At 39.6% G+C, this 22,030-nt stretch overlaps 1 protein-coding gene across 1 annotated transcript in view; it reads right to left on the reverse strand.

Moving 5' to 3' along the window:
• PRR16 (proline rich 16) overlaps positions 1-19,721 on the reverse strand; it is a gene marked incomplete at its 5' end in the record, with an annotated part of 94,890 nt that extends 75,169 nt beyond the window's left edge. The window contains one exon of the mRNA XM_083884065.1: positions 19,560-19,721. Coding sequence (XP_083740191.1) covers positions 19,560-19,721 — 162 coding nt within the window. The remainder of the gene's footprint in view (positions 1-19,559) is intronic.
• Positions 19,722-22,030: the final 2,309 nt, after the last annotated feature.

Here is a 22,030-nt window from a genome sequence, read left to right on the forward strand (position 1 = left end):
AAGACAGATCTGATGGATGCTTGCTGTAAGAGCAAAGTTTCGAGCTCCTGGAAGGAAAAAAGTTGCAATAATTATCCATAAAAGCTTAGTGGAAAATTTTCTTCCATTGGTTCTATTAAAAAGTAATTAGCACCTGTGCAACTGCCAAAAATTGGCAATTAACACTGCTATATAGGAGAACACTGGCACTTAATCTGGTTAGTGTTCTCAAGGAAACCTCTAATGTACTAATGCTATCTGTCTTTCTATCTATCTTAGGCACTTACATGGCTCCTATTACTATAATATATAGGCATTTAACAGTCTTCACTGCAGTTATTTTTACAACACCCTGGCGAGGTCATGAAATACAGTTAAACCAAGTACACAGATGTGAAGCTGAGTTTAGGCTATAATGTTACATAGCATTTAATTTACAAAATCCTTTTTCTGGAGGTATTTCCAGGTACACTATACTTGTAATAAAACAACTAGGTCAACCAAGGAAAAATTATTAATTTAAGAGTTTAATTTCAAATTTATTTTAAATCACATTTAGATAGTAAAATCGTTTTCAAGAGAAGAATTCACTGAAGCTCATGTTTAGAGCCAGAGCCAGGGCATGTCTTAGGTGTTTAGTTTAACAACAATTCCTATTTCCCACTGAATTGAAAACTAATTCTTATTCAGCTAATAAAACTGCAAAGCTGGTCTTCTTAGCATCTGAACAGATGCACGTGCAATGGAAGGACATCAACAGTCAAGCAAGAAAGTTGAAAAACGTGTTCTGAACATGCCAGACCTTGAACACTGTCACGGTGATTATCTAGAACGGTGACTGAAGGATCCACTTTGAAAGAAGTGTTTAAAAGAAACCAAACAGATAAGACAGTGTACTTGTACATGTGTGTATACAGGCAGCAGTAAACACATATCAAAGCTGTGCTAAACTCTGTTTTGCTTAAAAACCCTAACCTAAAACCACAAAAGCTATACAGAAGTCAACACAATAAAAATATAATCTGTTTCTCAGTTTCAACTGCTGACTTAGGCATATTTTTAGCTATATGTAAGCCAACAATTTGTCACCTCTAAATATAACAAAAACATAGGGAAAAAATCCCTCTTTTACCCATATTTCCAACCTGTGAAGAGGCTTGCAACATAAGTGAAACAAAATACATCACTGGCTTTTGGTTTATGCTGCAACACAATTCAGGACTGAAAACCAATTTGGAGCAGTAGCTAAACAGTGTCTTTCCTAATGGTGTATTACACCAGAAGCTGAATTGCTTTTAAAAAAAGAAATAAAATGTTGATATTACCCCGTGAAAGAAATAAAGGACTACCACAGATAAAAAGAGGAAAAAATATTCGTATCTTCATTTTTAGTGTCATTTTAGTACATAAAAATACGCTGCTTGGGAACCAAATGTACCATGGAAATAACATAGAGCGTGTTACATAGTTAACTACAGAAAGTATTTCCTTTTTTCAATATGCTTAGTTTTTCCAAGGATGTCAATTTAAAGTTTTAAAAAGCATCTCCCTAGCTCCTTGATGGCTTTGCTTAATTAAAATTACAGTAAAAAAGTATAACCAGTCTGTTTTCACAGTACATGCTATAATGAAGCATGAGCAAATTGCACTTTTTTTTTCTTAACTTTTCTCCTGAAAGGGACCAAGATCATCCATAATGAAGGAATAAAAGATTCTCTTTGAGTGTCATAGCATGATTAAAGGTGATTACTGATCTTGTTAACAAGGTAAAACAAGCACACATGTTGTCAAGAACATGATACCTTTTTAATGAAAATAATTTAGATTATCTTTGAAAATAAGATAAAACAGGACTGAAATTTAAGCAAGATTTATATAATTTAGACTATAGGAGGAAACTATATATATACCAGTAGGACGAAATGGTTTTTTAATAATACTATGCAATTCAGATCATTTAAAATTAGTATTTCAGTTACTTTATTCAACCATAATTGGTTGAATAAAGACACTTCCACAGCCTGATTAGACTCCTCAGATTCTGAAATACTTTGAAAATAGCTACCTGCGTATACCTGACACATCTGAGAACAGTGAGCATTACATGAGCACTACAAGATCCTTCTCTGAAAAAGGTTCTGAGAACACAGAATAATGAAAATACAATCACAGAATCTCAGACTGGTTTGTGTTGGAAGGAACTTTAAAGGTCATTTAGGTCTGCCCCCCCCCCCGCCACCATAGGCAGGACACCTTCCATTACACCAGATGGTTCAAACAGAAAGCTGAAATCTCCTCTCCAAAACACAGTTGCCTTTTTGGTAGTAGTTTCTTCCTTAATGCATACTGATTTCAGCAGCACTTCAGATGAAAACAGTTAATGCATAGACAAACTATTACATTTCTTAACAATTCCGTTAGTTAATTTCAGCTAGCTGTGCATTTGTTTTGCATAAATCATCTCAGAAATTACCATTATCAGTAGCCTCATTTCAGTCAAGGATTTGGTTTTAGATGCTGGTTTCCATCATGTATGTTTTTTTCCTGGACTACTTAATTAATAAAATTTTGCATGCTTTTAGTGTCCTTTCTACTAGAGTCTAAACTTTAAATATTAGGGCAAAAATTAGGATAAACAGGCCAAATTTGTCCCTAGAATTTTAGCTGGAGCTCTTGGCACATGTATTTGTGGTCCAGACATAAGAGTTTCCACTAAGACCAATGTGAGACTAAAGGCCTGAGACTAAAGCAATATCTTTTCATAAGAGAGCTCTGAATTATTGTATTGAAAGATACAAAAGCTTAACAGAAACTCAAAGAATGGTGGCAGGGGGAAGATCTAGTAGCCAATTCAATAAATTAATTTCAAAAATTCACTGATCATACCCCTACCTCTGTCACACAGCTTGGTACCAGAGGAAATTAGTGACATCAAAATTGTACCTATCTTGCACATGCATGTTTCTTATTTTCTGACCTGAAATAGTAATTTCTGATTTGTGAAAGATAAACCTATTTCCACTGAAGTAAGGAGATCCATTAAGTCCTTAATACACAGAAAAACGAAATGTTTGCTGATTTATACTTGCCACCCTCCAATCTTGCATCTGTGAACTGGAGATAAAACTCCCTCACCTCATAAATGTATTATGAAAATAAATTCATTAAACATTTATGAGAGTTTCCTACACCACAGTGACATTTATCACAAAAAAGGCCAATAGAAAATTAATTCTTTGTTTAGAAAAGTCCTGAATGTCATGCTATGTTTAAGGCAGGGCTATCACACCAAATAATTATAGTGGCATAGTATCACACAGCTAATTACTAAGCATGAATCATCACAAAATACACTGAGTAAGGCAGTCTTACATAAAACAGCTATCAGAATGCAACTGAAAACTCCATCAAAACTAATTAAGAAACCATTTTAAGAATACATAACCTAAGTTTATGTTGCATCTCCTAGGTTAAACTGCAAACCAAAATAGAGGAAAAGACCAACTCCATCATTTGGTAAGATGCTGATAGTTGTGCTGTATGGATGATTACAAGACCACTGGTACACAATGAAACCAGAGAACTGACACTCATGGTATGAGGGATCTGAAAGACTGAGGCACCTTTTACTAGAGGGTTTCAACCACTTAGAGATCAAGGTGCGAGAAAATCCAGGATACAGGGACTTTGAACTCAGCACTCTGAACAAAAGGGACTTTGGATTCTGCTCAAAATGTGGAGGTGTCTTGATGAATGTTGGACCGTTTATTCCAAGTTCTTTGTTATATTTCTGTATTTTTACAGTTGTTCAAAATGGCTTCCCTTCCCTTACAGTTTCCCGCCTTTCCCGGTTGTCATGGTTTTCCCTATCCCATAATAGTTGTTTACACCTTTTCGGTTATCTGTCAATTACCTCAGTTATGTAACTTCCCCTCCCACCTAACTGTGTATTCCTCCTCCCAGTCACTTGTTATTGGACCAAGTTGAGATCACCCCATGGTTCGATGTTTCCTAATTGGTTTGTTGCAGAGAGACCATCCATTTGTATAACCCACCCCTTGCAAATAAAAAGCCGGTGCAGCCAAGGATTGGTGTCTCTCTGGGACGCCGCCTTGGTGGATCCGCATCCCCTTGGTTAAGCTACCCCGAGAGTCCCGTCCTTCTTTCACCTTCGCGCCCACAGGGTTAGGAGTTGTGGTGGTGCTTAAATTCAATTCCAGTTGGGTTTTCACTGCTCCAGTTTGGTTTTATAATTTGTGTTTTATAATTTTGTAATTATTACTATTGTTTAAGATGGCCTCTCCTTCCCTCTCCTTCTCCCCTTCTCTCCTTCCCCCAGACTTTCCCGCCAAAACCTTGGTTGTCCTGGTAACCCTATCCCATAATAGTTGTTTACCACTTTTCTGTTAAGTGTCAATCTTTAAGTTATATAACTTCCCCACCCCCTCATCATGTATTCCTCCTCCCCAAGTTACTTATTATTGGTTCAAAAGTTGTGCATTCCCTCATTATACGTTGGCAAAAGGTTGTGATTGGTCCCACGCAATCCCACCCCTGTAACCCACTCAATAAAGAGCCGTGGCATTCCGAGGTCAGCGTCTCTCCTCGGAGCGCTGCCTCGGGGAACACACACCCCTTGGTTGCACATCCTGAGAGTCCCGCCTTTCTATTCTGCGCACTATCCGCACCGTGGTCGGGTTTGCCCACGCCTCTGGCAAAGTGGCCCCCTGGTTGTAGTGGCGGCAGGGCTGGCTGGAGCTGCACCCATTGGAAAAGCCGAACCACTGCAAGGAGTTGGTCGCCCTCTGGCAGCAAGATCCCCGGGTTTGTGGGAGGCGGCAGGGCTGGCCGGAGTCTCGGAGAAGCCGACCCCCGCATCAAAACTCTCAAACTTCCAGTCAGACTTCTCTTCTTCCCAGAGCTAACATCCATACCTCTGGTCACAACTTTACTACCGTACTGGTATCTCATTAACAATCCTTTTTCCACTCCTCTATGACAACCTTTCCTTATGCAAAGGTACACTGTACATGCAATTAAGGTGCATCACAACATCTTAACCTCAGTTTATCCTCAACTTTCTCCTTTCACTGGAGGTATGCATCTCTCCACCAAGTTAGCTTAGCATTAGTAGCATGGCTCACTCAGGAGAGGAGGGGAAAAAAAAGAATCTCGTTACAGCAGCTCAGAGGGAACATTTACATCCCCTGGTCATGTCAGACAGGCTTCTGTGATCAAAAAACTATACTCTAGCAAAGGCTAGACTTCTTTGCTAGAGTACAGAAAGGAAGCAGCAGGGGGCTGGGGGTGCAGGAAAGCTTTCAAGCATGAAGATGACAAGCATGATCAAAAAACCATGACATTTTCCCAGGCTTATTGCTCTGAAGTACATCAGCTACTCACTCTAAAAGAAAGGGGTTTAAAAAAAAATAATAACAGCATGATGCAGAACTCAGTATTGAAAAATTCCGTCTCAACTATCTGAACTTAACAAAATAACTGAAGGTGATTATTTTATACTGAGAAGTATGTGGCAGCTAGTGATGTGTTACACTTTCTACTACGTTTGTCTTCAAAGCAGAAATAATTAAACAAAATCAAGTAAACTTTTCAGAATGGCATTTTACGCATTTGTAAATGCACCCAGTCATTCTGGACAGCACTCCTTTGACATGAACATACAGCGTGCTGTAACAAATTGGTCCTTCTGACACTGTTTTACTTCACAGATAGAGTAGATTTGTACCAACATGCAAAGAACAAATTCTTAATGTCACTCCCTCATAGAAGAACACCATTTAAATTGCTGTATTCAACTACTATTACTCTTACTTTTAACAGGGTATGCCAATATAACAATTCCCAGACCCTGAAATAAAGCCAGAAGACCGGAGAGAGCGGAAAAGGGAAATATTATTAGACAGGAGTCTAGTCCCAACAGGGTGTTACTCACTGGTCATGGTTTCACACCAGATGAAACCTAACCCTCTAGGAAGACAGGAAACCTTGTGAAAGTTCATTGCCCTGATGAGAGTATTAAGGTGTTGGCACAAAGAAAAACAGGCAGGGGCACCTAAAGTGAGTTAATTAAAACCATTACTTTATCTTAGAACAAGGACAGAATTTAAGTCTTGTAAGTAGCCTTTGTTTACTCTAAGATGGAGGGAGAAAAGAGAGGGAGACAAGAAAAAGGCATTTTGAAATACATATTTTGAAAAAAAAATCATGGTCTGAAAAAACAGTCAGAGAAAAATTCAGAACCACAATATATGCTTTCCTAATGATGTAATATGCAAGAATTGGATGTTTGAATATCCAAACAACAAAATATTGACAAAAGAATCCCAAAAGAAATAGAAACGTAAGTCTGTAAATAATAGTAGACAACTACCAATGAGGAAAAGAAGTGGGTACATTACTTCATTAAAGTAAGAGTGGTAATCCATGGTTATGAAGATAAAGTTTCTACAGCAAGTGGGGGAAAACAATTAAGAATAGCAAAGATAACAAATAGCAAGGACAAACTTTAGTGAAAATCCTTCTGAGGTTGTAGTCCTGACGTTTCAGCTTTCCCTGCCAGACCATACAGACATTGCTCAGATTCTGAAGACCAACATCAGTTTCCTTCACATTTTTCTTGCCTTTTTCAACTCATCTCCTTGCAGGCTCAACTTCTCTAACACATATTGCTGGAACAGTAATTTAATAACACTACAGTATTGCAATCATTGTTTCATAAAAATCCTTGGAAACTTTGAACCCAGTCCACAGAATCTACTTCATTGTTCAGTAAAGTACACCTTCACTGGTACTGGCACTTCCCAACTCCAAATATGTCCATTAACACCTGGAACATTACCACTGCTAATGGTCACACAAGTAGTCCTGAGGGTGAAAGCAGACAAATCCTGCTTCAATAAAAGATTATACAAACATAGACCATTTCAGACCCTGTAAAGAGTAATCATAGAAACCTTGGCCTATAATAGCAGTAGGTTAACACACTTAGATGGAAATAAATAAATAATTGTAAACCCTAAACATGAAGAGGTCTTACATTTTAAGAATACAGATGTTGACAGAAGCCATTAAGCAGGACCGGCCCCATCACTGAGCCCTGGGGAACTCCACCAGTGCCTGGCCACCAGTAACTCCATTCACCACCACTCTCTGGGCCCAGCCAGCCAGCCAGATTTTTACCCATCAATCAGTACACCCAACACACTCCTGGAGAAGTCAGTTTCTTCAGGCAAATGCTGTGGGTGATGGTGTCAAAGGCTTTACTAAAGTCTAGGCAGAAGGAGATGCTGAAAAACAGCATCTTTGCTATGCCTTTAGAGAACATCTTCCCATTAATTTTGTCTTCTCTCATCTTCAATGCATAAAAACGCATATTCTTCATATTTTATAGCAGCAAAATGTTCTACATACTACCTGAAAAGAGAAGCCCAGGTGGATTGCTGATTACTTTATAGTTAACTTGTTTTCTAGATATGCAACAAGCAGTAGACTTAGGTCATGAAGAAACAGTAATGGAACTCCTTAAACAGACTTTGGCTCATGTCATACACTATTTTTATTAATTACTCTGTCACAGAAGTTGCAAATGCACTCAGTAAATTTACTGATGAGGGAGAGCTAACAGACAATACACGTGGCATGAAGTAAATCTCTCAGAAGTGGGATAAAATTCCCCTTGTGCATTACCATAATCATGAGGAGAAACTAAGTATCTTTTTGCTACAGACTGGAAGTCAAGTAATTCATAGAGTTCTTTGCAGAGGGGCCATAAAGGAATGGCTGCCAACAGGCAATTTCTCACCAAACAGAAATGAAACTTCAGAAGGTAGCAAAATACAGTTCCAGCAAAGTTCTGATTAGAGCTCAGTATTGTACACATTTCTGTGAAGAACAACTCAACCAAAATAGATCTAGAAAAGCTCTGTTTCATCAAATGGAAAGACTCTACCAAAGAAATTAAAAAATATATTTTTTTTACTGATGTACCAATATACATGAAGAACTATTCAAGAGCTACCAGAGCTGAGTGGCAAAAAGAAACTTCAACAATCTTGGTATTGTTATCTATTTGTCATTATTTATTTGTTTGTCCAATAGAATTGCTGGCATATATTAAACAGCTGCCAGCCACAAAAACATTGTACTACACCTCCTGTCTTCATTAAATGGCAATCTGCAGTAAGAAGCATGTAAAGTGTCATAAAATACCTCCTCCACTGGAAGAAAACCTTAAAGACATATACACCTGCTAGAGTACTACACCAGGAGAAGGCAAAATGCTGATGTTTTGTCCTCTAGCACACAGGCTACGGTCTAATATTACATTCTTCAAGGAAGAATTCTACAGATGTGTTGAAAGTCTATAGTTATTGTAGATAAAGCAAGGAAAAAATTTAATCTGTTCAAAATAGACATTTAATTATTACAAAATCCTCTTGATAAAGATTTAATTGCAGTGTATTAGCATTTACATAACAGATAACTTTGTTTCACTATGTACAAGAAATTATGCATTTAAGGAAGACGTATCATCTTGGTAATGCACACTGACAAAAATGATGCGTCATCCTTGATTAGTACATTAAATTGAGAAATAATAGATAAACAGGGCAGAAGTACTTTGCCTGTACAAAACAAGCTGTTATTAAATGAAAACTTGATTTTTTGAAAATTAGAGATCAACAATGTTCCAAATTCCCTCTGGGCCTTGCCATTCTTCAGAGAGATCATGATAAAAAAACAAAATCCATTTGAAAAGCTGTCACACAACACCACGGCACCAGTCCTAAAACATGAGATGTCACTGTCAGAAGCTGTGAAAACTAAACAAAAGCCCATTTCACATTTAGCAAATGATTCTCAAGATCTATGAAATTTTCCATTTTTCGTAATAGATTACTATTAGCTACATTTGACTCCATAATACAAAGCATCAAATCAAGCTTACTTACATTTTCCAAAAGAAAGAATAAATCCAGAGGGTTATTTATTAACTTTTAATCTTAGTACAGTTTTATGCCCCTGATTGACTAACACCCGTTGAACATAGAAATTCAGAAACAATTTATATTCTAAGCCAGATATAAACATTTATAAAACTACAAGATTATGGGAAAAATAACTAGGTATGTTTAATATTCTGTTTAAATTATCATAAAGTAGCTCCTGTTTCAAAGATGATGTACACTGAATAAACTCTGACTTTGATAGGGCTGATTTATTTTTTTTTTTAATTCGTAAGAAACTTGAAGTAGATATTCATGATGCCTGCCAAGTGCTCATCTCCTAGAAATAGTGCACAGCTGTCATTCATTGAAATACAGTCTGTTTTCTTCTATGAGGATCGTATCTCTCATACTTGAAATCTTGCAATAAACACTCAGAAAAGATTCATTTTTGAAGAGAAAGTTTCAAAACTACTATTAAGAACTTTTAAAATTTGGAAGATATTTTAGACTTTTTTCTAAAGGGCATATCCACAAGTTACCTGATATTAACTATAAAATTTCTATGTATGTCTAGCTTTAATCAATCTTAGACTACAGTTCTTTTATATGCAATGAATTTCAGGCTTAAATAAAAGAATGGGAATTTTATCATTGCAATTAAAACACATTACTGCCAGTTCAAATTCTGGAGTTCTATTTCCTCCTAAAATTAGGTATGTGAATCTAAGACACCAGCTTTACACACAAACATACACATCAAATGTCTGGAATGACTGGCACCGCTTAAGGACAACAGCCAAGATAATACAAGATGCTACAGCTCTATCAAAGTCAAAGTTGTATCATATCAGCAAACATTCTGCTTGCTAAGATTTAAGACATCTAAACAAAACAGTTAAGTAAAGTGTTTGTACATTATTCAATTCCTTACAATTCAAGCATTCTTTTTCTATGACTTTTTTCTTTAGTAGACCAGATCAAATAATCACCAACTGAAAAACAAACACATGCAAATCAACTTTCTACAGGGAACAAGAAAAAATAACAGTCATAACCTCCTCCTTCTTTTGTTTGAGCAGAAGCATCCCAGATTTGTCAAAAAACAGTTTTCTCTAAGTCTTTCAGGTTCACCTTACCACCCACACTTTGATTTCAAGGAACAGAAAGTTATTACTTCAGCACTGTGTTCATACACAAGTTATTTCTTCAGCCAAATGCCATAGTGTTACTGAACCTTAAAACATGCCATAAAATTACCTACAAGCATTGAAAGCCAAGTAAAGATAGACTAGACTAGTTTAGACTAAATCTAGACTGTACCATCCTAGATATCACAGATAAAACTCCTCAGCATTAGCAGAGACCATCTGCAATGATGAACTTACCTCATTCAAAGCATCCCTGCAATCACCAGTAAAGACATGTAGAGAATAAAGTACAGTTTAGTTGGTAACTGAAAATTGTTTATTTAAGAGAACAGTTCTATTCTGTATTATTTTGAGAAAAGATAAAGCAAACTTTAGAAAATGGCGTTAACTTAATGTATCATGGATGGCTTTTGCTTCTATAATAACAACCAGTTAACTTGAATCCAAACAACAGCTTTCAGTTTCTATTTACATTAGATTAGAAACTGAACTTAAAAAATTACTAACAATAGGCCTATACAGGACAATCTCCTAGCAGCACACAGAAGATGCTAGAGGAGAACAACTGAGGTTCTAAAATAAATGTCAGAATCGCCTGAAATTTTTAGGACTATCCTGAAACTCTGATATAGACTTTCATGCATCAGTTTTCAAGAATGGAGAGACAAGCACTCTAATGTTTAAGAACACAGATGAAGTCTGACAGCTCCTAGTAATGTTGCAGTAACACTTCAAACTGTTATGAGGGGAAAAGAGGGAAAGGGCTACGAAATGAAAACAAAGAGCCTCAGAGGAATGGAAGGATTACTATGAGATTAGCATAGTGAAAATGAAAGTGAAAATTAAGGAGATGAGCAAATTCACAAAGTTAATTTGAATAATTACAATGGGCTTGCCTGGACAATTTCATTTGAAGGTGGAGAAAAGGATACATCACAGTTTAATGTAGAGATGTTAGGGGAGTAGTAGCATTCCTATAAAAGCAGAAGAGGCTGCAGCCCTCCCCTCCAGTCATCACTGCCTAAAGTGACATACAGACTCCAGTGGCTGCCCTCACAAACACCAGCTCCAAGCCCTTGTCATATTCATATAGGGAACTATACTGCAAATCTGTTATTATTCTGTCTGAAATTTAATAAAACCCGTCTTCAGATCACAGGCAGTGAGAAGTACGCAACCACCTATTACTGCAACTTTAATGAAAAAGTATACAATATATTATTCTGCTAATTTTAAAATTTCAGCTGAAAAGTGTTTATTCAAGGAAGCTAATGTTTGCGACCTAGCATTTTTACTAAATAAATACCGGATTTTTTGAATCTAAATCCAAAATTCTGTGTGCAGGTCCAAGCTTCCAAGGACAAGACAGATAGGAACACACCGGAGCTAGTCCAGAAAAGGGGCTGGAAAGGGCTGGAGCATATGTTACATACTTGATTAGAAGGAGTAAAAGACACAACAAGAGGCACAATTAGAAATACAGGAAATTCAACCTAAACACAAGACCAAAAAAAGAGTGATTCAACACTGAAATGGGTAGTCCAGAAAGGTTGTGGAGTCACCATCCAGTATGAAGATATTCAAGAACAAGATCCTAAGCAACTTGCTCTAGTTGACTCTTGAATGAGTTGGACAATTTCTAGGGGCCCTTTTGAATATCAACCAGTCTTTAATTCTGTATTAAGAAATAGACAGATCTGTCCAATTCTTTGTCCACTAACTACTAAACTCTCAGTCATTAATTCAGCTGAAAATCTCAATGAATAAGCATACAAAGAAAGAATTACACTTTTTTCATTACACTGCAGTAAAGAAAAAACATACTGACCTTGATGTTTCATATTTTCATTATACAGAAAGGACACTGTTAATTTATAATTTATAATTGATTGGTATGAACCAATAAATTATAATGGAGAAGCAAGTTCAAACAATTTCTTAAGGCTTTCACTTTGTTAAGTTTATAGATCCTGTATCTTTTAGGCCACATAAGCTGCATGCTTTAACACAGCATTTCCAGTAAACTATGAAATGTTAGTAGATAGCAAAATTTTGAATATTTTAAATACTCATATTTTGCAGCTGAATGAAAAGCTCAAACCAAGTTTTTGGTATCCCACTGAAGTCTTGGAGCCTGCTGCAGCTCGTCTCACCTAATAAACTTAATAAATACATAATAAAATTCTCACACTATTTTCCTAGGTATTAAGTTTTATCTTCTTTCTTAGAAGGCAAATGATTGCACTGCAAGTAAGGATGTTTTACTCTTATTCTACCTTGAAGCTCTTCATTCAAAGAACTAGACCATAATAAATAGAACATAACACCACCATGGGTCCAACACTGGAATAATGACTGTGGATTTATGAGAAACAAGGAAAGGGGAAAAATGAAAAGTGTTTTAAAATTACAAGATTTTTTTCACATTACTGAGAAATAATCTTCAATGAAATCTGGAAATTATTCAACATCAGTGCTCTCAGTCTTCATAATGCAATGTGACACACGCTGCATGAAACAATGGACAGGTTTGTTAACTTTTAAAGACATATGAACACACTAGTTTTTGCAGAATCAACGACTGATGGTACTGCTCCTGTTCAGAGGCAATTGTTCCTCACTGGCTCCCATCAGCTGCATTGCAACAATTCCAAACTAAACTGGAACGCCAGCAGCTCGGCCACCAAGCCCTGTTACGCCACTCATTCAACGCACACAACCTGACAGAGGGAAGCTGCAGTGAGAGACCTGCTGGAGGATTTTCTCAGCCCTTCCACAGGGTCTGCTTTTGTTCCCCTCCCGGGTACAGTAATAAATGGCATTTTGAAGCACTGCAGGTCACTGCAGCAAGAATGACCAGTCAATTTCAGAGATAGACAAGAGCTGTAAGTAGGAGGTACCTATAGGCTGTAGTCCTTTATCACACATACATACATGAAGAAGAAGTAGCAAGTTACTTATCAAGAAAACAATGTACATTAACTGCTATTTGCTGCTTCTATTAAAAACAAACAAACAAACAAAAAGCCCAACTACTAATAAAGAAAAATAAAGCCCTGTCCACATACAGGTAACTAGGTTAGTGGTAACCTGCACGGCTGTCAGACACAGGCTGTGTGGGAAAGAAAGCAGTCCATTTGCAAAACAGACCCCTTTATACTCTCTCTGCCTCACAGCAGCAACCTCTGCTGAGGCAGGAAAAATGGAAAGGAGGAACCTTCACAAGATATACATAAGCTACCCTGTGAGGTTACCGAATGCTTACTTTTTTTCAACAGCCTTTCAAAGAGCAAGTATAGCATTAAGAGAAGACTATAAGCCATCATTATTTTGCAACACTAGAAGAAATGAAAACTGGAAGAGAATAGTGATGCCCATTCACAAAGGTATTGTGAAACAGGCACTGGGGGAAAGCACCCTCAACTCAGGGACATCCGTATCTCTCCCACAGCTCTCCCGAGAGCAGTACTAATTAGTTGTGCACAACACGTGTGTACAACATATGCAGTAATTTGGCTGGAAGTTTTTGACTGGAAGTAGGCAAGGTATTCCAGAACTTCGTCCAAGGTGAGTAATGCAAACAGAAACATTGTATAACTGCCAGAAGAAACTGTCAAAAATCCTCAAAGCTCCAATGATGCTGTTCAACCAAGTCATTGGTGTTGCATAATGGACTCATACACACGTGTAACAGCAACTAAATTATCTAAATTTTGAAATTTAAATAAAAATTATGCAACCCAAAACTAATTTCCATCAGTCAAACTTAGTTTAGTTCCTTCCAAAGTCAATGAAAAAAAAACAGACTGCAGCAGACTGAAGTTGTGCCTCATTATTTCTGTTTTCTGTATCACAGTCAGCAGTAAAATTCAAATTTTACAAAAAGATACATATTTCCACTGTGGTACTGTTTTTATTTGAAAACTGAATTTATATATGCCCTATTTAGCTCCTGATTGCACAATACTAACAGGAGCTCAGTATTACATATAAGGAATGACGTAGCTGACATCAGTTTAAAAACAAAACAGGTAGCACAAATTAGCAGTGTGCTTCCCTCTGCCAAGTATGTTGATATCAATAAACAATTCTCTATAGGTACACTAGTTATTCTTTTCATGGGGTTACACAATACAATTACTAACTCTTGGTAAATATGCTTACAAATCAGATGCGGAGCAACCTCACCCTGTCATGTATCAGCATATAAATGTTTCTGACCACCTTAACACATGGGGGTTTTTTAAGGTTCACAGTTACCTTTTAGCTCCATTAGTTTAATTGACACTATGAGCATAAGCGTTTTATCTTAGTTCATTGCAGGTTTTATTGTCTCTAACAGTATAAATGCTTCACAGACCACAAGAAATAAATGGAAAGAAAAAAATACAATACAGTTATCTGCAATGACTATTTATGGCCCTCTTTGGACCCCTGGGCAGATCACAATAAAGTTGCTGTGCAGTGCTACTCTTACATAATGAATCACCCTCTGCAGTCAAACACCTAGGTACAGTACATGATTGTATCTGGCACAAAGGAATAAGTGCAATAATAAAGCAAAGGAAAAAAAAAATCTGCTGGAGAGATTAGCAAGTTTTGGAATGGCAGTTGTTTTTACTAATGCAACACCTTGATCCTGGTACCTGAACTGGATCCCAATCCCAGCCACAGCAAAAAAATTACAAAAAAGCTTCAGTCCCTCACACACCTTACTGACCAGGGTCTGCATACGCTGACAGTGTATGCACCGAAGAAGAGTCCAGAAGGAACACTGCTAAGAGGGCCTGCATCCCACATCCAGGTGTAAGTAGGACATGTGCATTTAATTGGATTTCTAATGATAGAAATGCATAGGCACAACAAGTTCTTCCTTTAACTGCCACTACCTAGCAAAAAAGAGTGGAGGTCCTTGACATCCAAACAGAATCCAAAGAGGCAAGAATCAGTAGAAGACAGATGGATTAAAATGTTTTGCTATTTTTCTACCAGTCCTTAGATTTCTATACAGTATTTCCTATAACTATGCTGTAAACAACTCCTTGCCTCATCTTCATGCAACAATATGAACCCAAAACATTTTTTTGTACTGGTGCTTGCACTGCCTGAACATCCAAGATACTAATACATCATTGACTATTGCTGCTCCTGTCCTCTTAGTGGACTTGATACCTCTTAGTTTAACAGGCAAGAGCTTGAAATACCTTCTGCCATCTGGACAGTCACCAGAACACAAAACCAGAAATAAAATGAAAAAAACTGGTGGCTGAAATTGTAATACACTTCTGCAGTCCTGATCCAGAAATTAAAACCACAGAAGACATGACCACCCTTCACTTAAGAGAGTGTTGAGAAGCCTGCTTATAGAATCAGGTCATTTATCCTATAATGAACTTTGTCATGGTGTTTTGGGGGAGGGGGTTGGTATCTGCTAGTCTCATCATCACTTAGAAAGGATTTATTAAGTAATGCCCAAATTATATAGATGATATCTTTACAGAAAACAAACACATCCGTTAGATGACAGAAGATTATGTACTCATTCTGTCAGCACCACATTTTCAAAGGATTTAAAGCAGAGAAGGTAATTTCAAATGACTGGAAATTCATTGATGTATGTGCAATGCCTATGAGGGCTTCTGTTGCTCCTGCACCTCCATTTTGGAGTATTCCAAACACTGGCAATAGCTACACAGCTGCTTCCTTTCAATAAAAGGTTGGAGCATATTTAGCCAATTAAAAGCTATGCAAATGTCTCACACAAAACTTCCAGGAATTTGTTCTGCAAGATGAACTTTTATGATTATTACAAAAAAGTATTCATCAAATTATTTAGTTATGTATTTCTTTAATTAAAACAAGTACAACACTATAAAAATGTGTAACTTTATCATAAAATGTGAAAGCAAGGAAGGCTTTAAAATTATATTATCATTATTACGGTTATATAAATCTCTGTGCCCTGCTGCCCGCAGGTGTACGTGTATATCCCCTACAATCTCTTCTGAAGTAATCAGAGGGTTACATCATGCATTTTACAATAGTTTAATTAGCAGACATCTTTTGATTTCTGATATTACATTACTTAGGTACCAGACAGATAATTATCAGTTCCAAAACACAACTTGATAATAACCATTTTTCTAGACAAACACTAGTGACTTAAAAGGTCTTTTATTCAATCCTCTGGAGGAGGAATGAAGTTTAAGGCCCCACCAACTTAATTCTGAAACAGTCTGGACTAAAGGAATAGAAAATGTTACTCAATCCTCTGGTACCCCTTTGATTTTTTTTTTTTTTTTTTTTAATATTCATCAAGTAACAGCAACTTAAACCATTTCAAATCTATTTTTCAATGCAAAAACACATCCTATTGTTGCTACACACCCACACAAGGAGACAAAAGGGTAAAAGCCTCTCTCAAATTAACTGCACCCTAGGGAAGAACAGCCACACACCAGCTCAGACTCTGAACTCAGCAACGCTCTATCCTTCCATGTCAACCCCTTCTCCATCCTTAATTTTCCGTGATTACCTTAGCCTAAGCAGACCAGAACAATAAATAAGGGGGAGAGAAAGAGGGAAGGAAGAGATGTTGCACTTCTGAGACACAGTAACTTAAAAATGTATTTGTTCTATTCTGCATGATTTGGTCACCTGCTTCCAGAGAATATTTGTAACTTCACGGTTTGCCCATCTGGGTTTAATATGCCACCCTTTACCCACTCCACAATTTCCCCTTATCAAAAACATTAAAAAATGTTAAAGAACCAATCAGAAAAAGGTTCAGAACAAAGGGCAGAGGCAAATGCATTAATGGAACTAAAACATAAGCCAAATTTAGTGAAACATACAAGTACTGTACAGCCCTGCAACTTACTGCTAGAGAGCAACAGTTCATTTTGAAGCAACAAAATGGCATTTCACTTTGACAGTACTTTGACTATGAAATCTTAAAAAAGAAGACTGACAGACAGTCATAAAGTCAATCACAATAACTTAAGTGCTCCATTAAGAATAATCATAGTTTATTTTTAAGGGTAATAAATACATAGGCATAAAAAAAAGTGGTTTAAAAATTATGTAAATCACAAAAAAATACAGTAACATTTTATCTTCTATAGCACAACTAAATATTACTAGAACTACACAAAAAGGGGCGAAAAAACCTTCATGCCCTACCACTGTATGAGTATTGAAAACTTTTAAAATAGGAATTTAAAGAAAATTAAATGCTCTTTCCAGTATACTATATTACTCATTTTAAAAAAAAGAAACAGCAGAAAAGGTTGTAGCACAACAGCTGGGTTGTAGCAAACACCCTGGGGGAAAAATAAAAGGCAGCAACAACATTTCCAGAAATACAGAATTTGCAGTGAAGTGGAAAGTGTGAACTTATATCCGCTATTTCATCATTATGACTGGTCCTACAGTAGGGAACCTAAATGAAGCACAGTTATATTTCTATGTGTAATACACCAAAACTCACGATAGATTAACTTCCTGTAAGCTTTAACAAAGAGCCTGTCAATGCTTCCTAACACCTACAAACAACTTGTGAAAGAGACTAGATATTAGCTTATAATATCACCAATTAACTCCCTTTTACATAAAAAGTATTCACTGCAGTTATGTCAAGAGTTTTTGTGCAGATTTAGCACATCTTATAAAGGCAGACAAACTAAAGGCAATCAGATGACAAACTTTCGCAGACTTTCCAAAATAACTGTCACACAAAGTGTATTTAACACATAATGATAATATTGCAATCAAGCAGATGCATGTGTATGCAACTCGTATTTGTTGGAGTATCAGAGCTACCATCTTCGTAAGGCATATTTGGTGAAAAGCATTTCTAAAAACTTCATATGTAGTCCCAAAGAAGATTTAAATATCCCTTTTATAAAAATACCTTTATTTTCTTAAAACAGATGCTACTGGCAATTCTTGCCCCCTTCAACAGGCACACAGTACTTAACAGAGTTACAGCTCAATTTCTCTACAAGTTTCCCTATCAAGCAGAGGTAAATCCAGTTCTCTTTACAGATGCAGCCAACCAGAACGGACAAGTTTGCTTAGATAAAACATGCCACAGTAAATGATGATATACAATCTCCACTTACAGCGATCCTATTTGCTCACTAGAAGAAAGCTACGACTGATTATGTGTAGGGAACGATTTACATTCATGGGACAGAGCACATTACATCCTTTCCAGGTCCTGAAAATGTGCTTCTGCAGCAACAGAAGCCAGTTTATGCTATTGGTCTTAGAAACATTTAAAGAGCTGCTCTGCAAACATTTTTTTATTTCCATTTCAAAATACCTCAAAAAATTACAAAGCATAGACAGCAGTACATTAAGGAAAAGAGAAATTATATTTTTAAAAAAGGAGAAACCTGGAATTCTGGATGAAAAAAAGGCCTAACAGCTCTGATTAGTGAGCTGTGTGTTTATACATCCCTCAACATCATACAAAGCACTGGGTGAATTTCAGACTGCCTCAGATGGCAAAAGACTGTTGGAAGAAACTTGTTGACAATGTTAAAATAGAAAATTAATATTTGATGGCAAAAAAACCCGAAGCTTATTATAAATGTCAAATATACGATTATAGAGCAATACACAGAGATTCTGGACTTGCATTCCGGTGCATAATCCAACCATCTGTCGACCAGTTGTGTAGCGAACCAAGAAAACATGGAAATCTCCAAAAGGACAGCCAAATTCTTTCCCTTGAGCTACCGCCTTTCCCTACTTACGAACACGCCCGCGGTAACCGCACTCCGCCTGCAGATTAACCTGGAGGAGACGACACGCACCGCCAGCGCCAGGGAGATGGCAAAGGCAATGTTGGCGGCAGGGCCGGTGAGCGGGGCGCTCGGCTCCCGCCGCAGAGCCTGGAGCGGCTCGGTGCAGCGGCGCCGGGGGAGGCTCGCCACGGGCAAAGGGAGCGCCCAGCGCCCGGCCCGGGAGCCGCCAGCGGGGCCGCTGCTGCGGGAGCGCGGGGCCGCCGGAAAGTTACACTCCCGGAGCGGGGCCGGTCCCGAGCCGCCTCCCAGCGCCGGCACGGCTCAGCCCGGAATGGGGCAGCTCCGCACGGAACGCCTTCCTCGCCCGCCAGGGACCGCGCAGCAGAGGCTCCCCCGGGGAAACTGAAACTCCGAGGGGTGCCCCGCGGTGGGCAGCCCCCAGCAGAGCGGCCTGGCAGCGGCGGGAGCAGGACGGTCCCGGGGCACACGGCACCCGGCGGGCGAGGCGCCAGCCCGCCCCGGGCACGGCCGGGAGCTGCCCCTTCCCAGCTGGACACCAGTTGCTCGACCCGCGGTGAAGAGGCGGCAAAAGGAGCCCGGGGGCGGCGGCAGAGCTCGGGGGCAGCCGGACCCGGCCCCGGGCGGTGGGCGCTTCCCCGGACGGGGGGGGGAGTGGGGGGGGCTCTGCCCGCGCTGCCCCTCATCCTCACCTCCTTAAGTTCCTTGGCCACATCTTTGAGGTCCCCCAGGACTAATTCCAAATCCTCCACGATGATCTTGATCTGCTCCTTCACCTTGGTTTTGGAGGCTGCCGGCGGCCCCTCGGAGGGCGAGGAGGAGGAGGATGCGGTCCCCTTGGACTGGGCGGACATCCTTCGGGGCAGCCCGGCGCGGCCGGCGGGGCACGCAGGTCAGACGGGCCGCCCGGCCCCGTCCCTCCGGCTCCCGGAGCTGCCGCCGCAGCCGCTGCCGCCGTCGCCGCCGCCCGCCCGCCCGCGCATCCCGCGCCGGGGGCGCCGAGCCGCGCCGCGCTCCGCCGGGCGGCCGCGCTGTGCAGCTGCTGCTGCCATCGGCTCGGGGAGCGGCCCGGGGCCCGCCTGCGCCCGCCGCGCGCCGCGCCTGCGCCTCGCCCCGCCCCGCACCGCCGGGCCCGGCCCCGACCCGGCCCCGCACCGGGAGACAGCGGCCGCCGGAGGAGGAGCGCTCCCGCCCGCCGTGCTGCGGGGTGGCGAGGCTGGGCGGGAGGGATGCCGCTGTCCCCGCTGTCCCAGCTGTGCGCGCCCAGGGCCCGCGGGGCGGGAGCCGTGCGGTGTCTCCCGCAGGGGGCGCGGGGCTCGCTCTCTCTCCCCGGAGCGGGCGGGTCGCGCCGGGTCCGGCGGGGAAAAGGTCAAAACCCGCGAAAACAGGACCCCAGAAAGGAAACGCTGTCCGTGGCTGGCTCGTTGAGGAAGGCAGCAACAGTGCCTGTTTCTGGTGCTAACAGTAGTTACTGAAGGGATGGCACTCACAGCCCTGTGCTGTTCGCTGGCCGGTTTGGCTCGTCTGGAGTGTACATGGCCCCAAACCAGGGCAGGGGTTGGGCTGAGGAACGAAGGTATTGAGGGACAGCGTTGTGTAAAAGCCACCAAATCGGTAAAACATGTCCCTGCTCACCTGTGTGAACTGTGCTGCAAAAACACGATAACCCGTAGAGCCTGTACCACTAGCTGGGAACTAAAGGATGTGTATCACACCGTACAGAAATAAATGAGGCATATGAGCCCAAGTATCTTTCACAAATTTTCTATCAGGCTCTTTCTCTGAAATTCCAGCCAGTTCCACTTTGGAACATATACTTCCCCTACCGCTGTTCAGAAATCGATCTGTGGAGCAAAATGAAGAGATTGTAAGGTATCACTAACCTCTGGTGGTTTTTTTTTTTTTTTTTCTTCTTCTTCTTTTTTTTTTTTTTTCCTTTTTTTCTTTTTTTCTTTTTTTTTTTTTTTTTTTTTTTCATTTTACTGAAAAAAAAGCTAAAAAGAGGTGGTTTAGGTATTTCTATCTCCAACTAGCTATGAACAGCTAGAAAGTGGCACGCAGCCAATCCTGCTTTGAGCATCACCCTGCATGCCTGCAGCTGACTTTGATGTTGTAAGTGTTTCTGAGTTTTGGCACCCTGAGATGTTTTAACCTAGCTAAAGCAGCACAGGAAAAGGAACTTTGCCCAGAGCAGTGTGTGGTACATGGTCTGCACATGGTAAAATAGTGACGGCCCAACAGCACCTGTTACTGCCCAGGATAAAGAGCAATTATATTTCCACATTTTGCCTCTATAAAATTTGTGATATTTGGCTGAAATTATATGTTAGTGGGCACAGAGTTTAAATTTTTCCCCAGGTGTCTCAAAGCCTTTTCAAACAATTTCAACAGGGCTATGTTCAAGAAGAGTCCCTGTCTTTTCTCTCAATGTTTCTCAAGTCAAATGGGAGATTTCTTTTTCATCTCATAAAGTTGAAGCTCTTCCAACACTGACTTTTAAAAACATTCCCTCTGGTTATTTTTACTTAACTGTTTCTATATGAGCAACAACATCATATGATTTTTGAAGCTGCCTAAGTCAGAATTTCCAAACTGCAGTCACCACTAAATTAGAAAGCAACCCACAAGTTGTTGAATAAGTTTTAATTAATGTGTTTGAATATTATTCCTCAGGGGTATTGTATAGACAGAAAAAAAATTAAAACATTTATGGAAAGCTATCAGTGGAATTATCTATGCAGAAGCCAGCACGCATCCAGTTTATAATTAGAGAAAAAAAACCTATTTTGTGACAGAAGTTAAGGTTGCTGGATGACAGTATATCTAGCTATACATAACATGGCTTACATAGATCAGGGGTTTCTTACTGTAAAAATAATTATCATCGTCACAAAATTGCCACCAGGTTTGCTACAGACACTGTAATTTGAGCATTTTATAGATTGTCTCTGTCTAAAGCGTTGCCATGTCTCACTGCTAAGTATTTTCATTTTAAGAAGGAAGAATTGGTTCTTGTTCTGTCTCATCTGTTAGTTTTAAGTCATGACGAGGCTTTACCCGTAATCCTGTGGACATCCAATTCCTGTAAGCCTGTGACCATCTTTGGAGACTTCCCAAACTTTTGAAGATATAAATCATGTTCACTTTCCCAATCCCTCCACTT

This window comes from Zosterops lateralis (genome assembly GCF_965231275.1).
Source record: "Zosterops lateralis genome assembly, chromosome: Z".
Taxonomy (NCBI): Eukaryota; Metazoa; Chordata; class Aves; order Passeriformes; family Zosteropidae; genus Zosterops; species Zosterops lateralis.